This window comes from Mizuhopecten yessoensis, unplaced genomic scaffold (genome assembly GCF_002113885.1).
Source record: "Mizuhopecten yessoensis strain PY_sf001 unplaced genomic scaffold, ASM211388v2 scaffold11115, whole genome shotgun sequence".
Lineage (NCBI taxonomy): Eukaryota > Metazoa > Mollusca > Bivalvia > Pectinida > Pectinidae > Mizuhopecten > Mizuhopecten yessoensis.
The window spans coordinates 23,094-29,514 of NW_018408887.1; the positions used below are offsets into that span (position 1 = coordinate 23,094).

At 33.4% G+C, this 6,421-nt stretch overlaps 1 protein-coding gene across 1 annotated transcript; it reads right to left on the reverse strand.

Moving 5' to 3' along the window:
• Positions 1-3,721: 3,721 nt before the first annotated feature.
• Positions 3,722-6,266, reverse strand: LOC110466051 (glutaredoxin-related protein 5, mitochondrial-like). The gene is made up of 2 exons (XM_021522302.1): positions 5,951-6,266; positions 3,722-4,494 (listed from the first exon to the last, which is right to left on the reverse strand). The coding sequence occupies exons 1-2, from the start codon at positions 6,213-6,215 to the stop codon at positions 4,307-4,309; spliced, it is 453 nt and encodes a 150-aa protein (XP_021377977.1). The 5' UTR covers positions 6,216-6,266; the 3' UTR covers positions 3,722-4,306.
• Between the last annotated feature and the right edge of the window lie 155 nt (positions 6,267-6,421).

Consider the following 6,421-nt stretch of genomic DNA (forward strand, 5'->3'; position numbering starts at 1 on the left):
TATATTGACCTCGGACTGCGTCCTCGGTTAATATATCTTTTCTCGGGTTGAAAAATCCAGGTATCGACCCCAGCCAAGGCTATGATTGAATAATATCAAAATATAGTTAAACTTTGATAACATTTGCACTACGTTTTCATCGAATTCTGTATGGAATCACTACAGAAGCGCAATTTTGTAGAGAAAGATTCTAATGAAGGACGTTAACACCATGCTTTATCGTTTGGCAATTTATAATACCTAACTTTTAAACGACTTTTTTCGTTACGAACAAGCATTTCCGATAGTATGTAAGATAATATAAGTATATTATCAACTGAAAAATTTGGAAATTTAGTAAAGGAACAGAACGGACTAACAAAATTGACCAGGTGTTCTACAGAGCGGTGCATCTTGACCTACACTTACTTTTCATCTCATCAATGTAGACAAGGTAGAATTTAATTTTAAAATATCATATTGATGATATCGACATGATTGGTGTATCTAGTGTTTTGGTAGATCTACCCTGTATATTTAACGTTTGGCATTAATTGGCATAATATAGACTCGGTCACGAGTATGTCAAAGAAAAATGTTTACAAAATCATCTCCTCAGGTGCCTGTGGTCGTGACAATGCCGTCTCAAGTCTTAAGTTAAAATGATATACAAGTACATTCCTGTGATATAAACATTGTCTATCTATTTATATTTAATTTATTGTCGCTTCACATTATATACGTATTAAAGCAAACATGCGTGCTCTGTTATGTTGTGTTACTGTTGAATAAACTATTTTCTCTAAATCAGCTGTGTTTTACTGGATTCTTTTCGTCAATTTTGAAGAAAATATTTTACAAAGATACATATTCATCCAGAATCATATTTGAACTTTGAAGCTTCAATAAAATATTTTCAAATAGTTTTCCTAGAAAGAGAAGCTAACATAACGTGGGAAAATACCGTAGTAAGTCGGGGAATTGTAATGTCGGAAAAGGAAACGCTACTTAGCCGGATTTGACCGCAAGTATGGAATGGAAGCTTTCAATAAAGTCAGTCATTTATTTGAACAATCTTTTAAGACCTTTATCCTCAAATGCTACAGGCCATATATAATGACATAAGCCTCTTAGGTTTGCAGAAGAGGTTGTACAAATATGTTCACACATTTCTTCTGCGATTCATAAATTGTGTCAAGGTTATTTTAAGTAAGTATATAAGTAAGTCGGGGAATTGTAATGGCGGAAAAGGAAACGCAACTTAAGCCCGATTTGACCTCAAGTAGGGAAGCTTTCAACAAAGAACGGAAGTCGACAGGATAGTCATGTGATGAAACGTGTCCCTGACCAGGGGAAATTAGAAAAAGTAAGGATGAGGTCAACACCTCTGTGTAAATTACATAGATATGCTGTGTAACAAAAGAGTAGACATATATGACAGACAAACATGTAAATATGTAGTCAGCGCTTAGCTTGTTTTATAAGAGAAGAGATCAATTAAAATCATATATGAGCATAAAGTAACACACCAGATTTATGTACATATGTAAATATATCTAACATATGTATGTTTAAATGGTCAAGATAAAGACTTACGTTTGTGTATGAAAAAAATGAAAAAAACTAATTTTCTGTTTTAAATATTGTTCATGGCGCATGCAATTTGTTATCCACTGTGGTCCCATATTTTGTGCCACGGTAACTTCTTAATTGGCATCTTTTTAAATGTCGACACATAAAACCTTGCTATGATAACACGTGTCTGTGGTACCAGTAAGTTATTTAAAATAAAAATAAAACAATATAATATGCTTTATAAAGTAAAGAATAACTATGGTTTTGCGATATGGAAGTACAGTAGTCCGAAAGGACCAAGAATTTTGGGAACAAACATGATTTCACGAACGGCATTTGGACGGGACATTCACAATAAGGATTGTATAATAAAGATAAGGACCAAGATATGCAACATCAAAGGCTTACAGTGAGCAGCTCAGCACAAGCATAACATTTATTGAAAAAATAAAACGAATACCGGTATAAATAGAATTCATTGGCAAAATATGCCCCTAAATTTAAATTTTGCATACAAAAGATAATTTTTATTGGTAAGTAAATAATATAATTTTGGGAATTTCAAAAACTATTTTGGGGAATGAAATATTTGAATTTTAGCAAACCATTATCTGACAGATGGTGGTCCATTTAAATCACCCTTCTTCGATAGTCTTTCATCCATCCGTCCTGAAACAATTCTTGTTAGCGACAGGCGGGCTGTCTTAAATTTTCGAAGATACGTAGGTTGTTAGCGCTATTTCTCGCCATGCTCCCCTCCCTCGTTACGAATATCCAATTTTAGGGCTGATTAGAATACAAAGATGGCCGACAGGCAGCCATCTTGAATGTTGAGAGTTAATGCTTGTTAGCACTAATTCTCAGAAAGTACTGGAGGGATCTTAGTCAAATGTCAAAATGAAGGTTCCTTATGGTCCATAGTTACGCATATCAAATTATTGGTCTGATTAGAAAACATTAATGGCCAACAGGCGGTCATCTGGAATTTTAAGAGTTGGAGTTTGCTAATGCTATTTCTCAGAAAGAACTGGAGGGATCTTCCTCAAATTCAATATACAAATACCCTTCTGTCTTAAGTTATGTATTTTCACTTTTGAAACTGATTGATAAAATGAAATGTCAGTCCGGTGGCCATCTTGGATTTGGACAGTTAAGGTTTGTTCTCCCTTTTTCTCATACATAACGTAGGAGTCTTTCTCCAATGTGATATGCAGAATTCCCTCGGTCTATAGCTTTGCATGTTTACTTTTGATGTACATGTACATGATTTACGTTTAGGATTGCCAACATGGGACTGGGTAATAGTGCCTGTAAGTAAAATGAAGAGCAAAGAAGGTAAAAGATCATCTTTCGTAGATCTGATAAAAATCCTTTGAGGACCATTTGTAGTTCAAATATGTTTAAACTAAAAAGGAAAGTTTGATGAAATTTAAAGAAATAGCCTACATAAGCAGTGGAACTCTATTAAAATAAAGTCACTGACTTATTAAGAAAATGGCAGTGTTCATTAGTACATGTAATGAAATCTGGAGGCCAATTTTTACCCCAGTGTGTTGCTAAAAATGCTCCTGTACTTTTGTTATAAAATACTATTCCACATCTGCATGGGAGATAACTGTTTTACAAAAACTATATTTTTATGTTAGGGATCCCTGTACCACTGCCTTCCAAAAGCGAAACCATTCATTCAATACTTATTTTCTGACATGACTATAGCTCTAATAAATTCATGTTTTGAAAGAAAAGTATACCTTGCAGACTTTTATGAAAACACAATGAAGATGAAATAAACAAAATATTATCAATGTGTTCCGAGTGTAAATGTTCTGCGGGTCAGACTGGGATTCAAACCCTGGATTTCCATTTATTATACCATCGCTGAAACTGATTGAGCTACCTGGACAATGGAAGGGTTCTCGCCAAAGACTGCTCAAGTTATATCCCAGCGGAAGTAAGGGAAGGTTACTTTGTATAGGAAAAAAGACAGTGCACTGGGCTAGGGATCCTTAACATAATCTTATGTTGTTTATTAAAGTAAGTTGGGAAACATTATTGCATTTAAATTTGTTTTAATGCATCTGTGGAAAAGTCTTTCTCAAGTGTTTTCATATGCCAACATCTCTCCATTCCAATTCTCATCAATAAAATCACAAAATATGCAAGCGTAACTTTTATGATTTTAATACTACATAAACAGAACACTCAACAGAGTGTATATGAAATAAAATTTGAGTCTGGAAATTGCTTTATACATGTATATGTTCCTTTCAAACTATATTTTTTTTATTAATTTCAAAAATTAAATGTTTATTATATACAATGAATAATTGAATGTATGCCAGGTAAAGACTGTTAACTTTATTACACAATAATAACTAACATAAGTCAGATTTGTATGTGAAATACAAGTTACTTACAATAAGTAAACAAAAAGATTAATTATCTGCTTGAAATATGTACTATCTACATTTTTTAATTTTAACATACCGTGTATTTGCATTAGGATTTCTCAGTATTTTCTCAATGTCAAAATAAAATTATCAGCAGAGGAAACAGGAGCGATGAGTGATATTATTCCTTTTTGGTTTTTAACCAAAATGTTTGTTTTACAATTACATAGTTTGAAGCCAAATAAATCACACAGAATATATACCTGTATTACATTGCAAAGTATGAGACATTCTGAATCCTTGGGTTATGTACAATTTCGTTTTGATCCTCAAAATTTGCTTAATTAAAACCGTAGTAAAAGTCACGACTCTTTAGTGTCCCCTTCCTCTGTGTCGTTGTGGACTAGCATTGATTCTATTCCCACTTTTTTAAGTTCTTTGACCAGTTCTCCGCTTTTGTGCATTTCAAATAAAATGTCGCAGCCACCGATAAATTCTCCTCCAAAGAAAACCTGTGGAATTGTTGGCCACTCTGTGTAATCTTTCACACCTAAATAAAGTAAAAGTAAAAAGAAACAATGAGAAAAAAAATGTAACTATGAAAACTAATCTAGATTTTCCAAAAACATATTGAACAAGTGGTCCAATTTGCTTGTATCGATCACATTTAATTGATATTGGCAAAAATATCTGCTGTGACCTTCAAAGTGGTAATGATATGAAATTGTTTTGTTTTATATGCTTTTTGATTACATATTATAATAGTATATATCATTATCATTATTATGCCCTACAAGGTAAAATTTGTTAATACACATACATGATAAATATTATTACTCTGCAAATTTTACTCTTGTAGCATTCATTGTCAGTAAATAGCACTTCATTTTGACCAAATTTGATAAAGTGCTATCAGACTCCTGTGACAAGAAGATGATGGTCAAGGTCATTTATTTTGACAAACTTGATAGTCAAGTTATCATTACTTTAGACCTCACAGATTTTTTTAAATTCTACGTTGTTTGAAGATTGAAACTAATCACCTTCAAAGTTACTTAGGTCATTTATAAGAATAAACTTAATTGAGGTTCATTTCACCATACTACAGGACAGATACCATGACCATCAGGCATCTTGGTTATTCAAAAGAAGACTTTTCAATATTTTAACAAATTTGACCCCTTTGACCTTGTAAGTTGGTCAAGGTCATTTATTTGAACAATCTTTTTAGCCCTTTATCCTCATATGCTACAGGCCAAATACAGTGACATAAGCCTCTTAGGTTTGCAGAAGAAGTTGTACAAATATGTTCACACATTTCTTCTGTGCTTCATAAATTGTGTCAAGGTTATTTGTACAAACTTGAAAGCTATTCATTGCATTCTAGCATGGTACATACTGAACATTAATTTCTCTCTCTTAGTCCAAAAAAGCTGTGAAAGGATCCATTTCCACTTAAGTTTTTTTCCCTTAATTTCCTTTTGGATACAATGTTAACTATAGCACAGTTGGGCCAGGACACTTCCATTGAACAGGTCGCTCATTCAGTTAAAGCGCATTCAGTTAGAGCAATAGTATAGCAATCTGAAGTCCAGTGTTCGAATCTTGGTCTAGTCCCGCTGATCTTTTACACTGAAAACACTTTTGATGCTTATATCTCATCATAGATATATTTCATCTTTATTTATTTTTTCATAAAATTATTTAATGTGTATAGTTACAATTTTTGTAATGATACACAGATCCTTAATTATAAACATATAACAAATAAATCTTGTAAGCAAATTATTTTATAGCAGGAGAGAGAATTGCAACGAGGCCAGATGAATTGGAGTTCTTGATCTTAGAAATCAAGAATGATGCTCTAACAAATTGAGCAACCAACCCATGTAAAGTAATAATGAGTTTCGGACCCACGTCCCCCTTTAGAATCCGCTATGATGAATACATTAAATCTGGTTCTGCTATAAATTGGTAGACAATATGTACGGAAACTCGCCACTGACCTTGTCTCATGTCTTCGTCAGCCAGTACATTGTGAGCGTCGTAGTGTTGTACACCGTGAGCATGTAAAATCTGTACAACAGCATTGCTGAAGCCGCATCGAGGAATCGCAGGAGTGCCTTTCATGAAAACGACAACAGGTTTGTCTTTTACGACGGCTTCAATAAATTCTTTTGAACCAGTTTTTGCAGAGTAATGAGCTACGAGCAATCGTGAATAAGTCAATTTGTTGGTAGGAACCACTAGACGTCTCAGAAGGGCACTCATGATGTTATGATCGTACTTCTTAGTCAAGGTGCCCTAGCGCATTTCCGGTTTATATCCTTCCAATTCCGGAGTTCCATAAATATAGTCCTCTTCTTAACTTTTAATATTGACTCTATCTATCTTCCAAATCTGATGAAATAAAAGGATGATTTTTAAAACTTAAAAATAGTTATGGTCATGATCATATTCCTTAGAATTACTTGGTT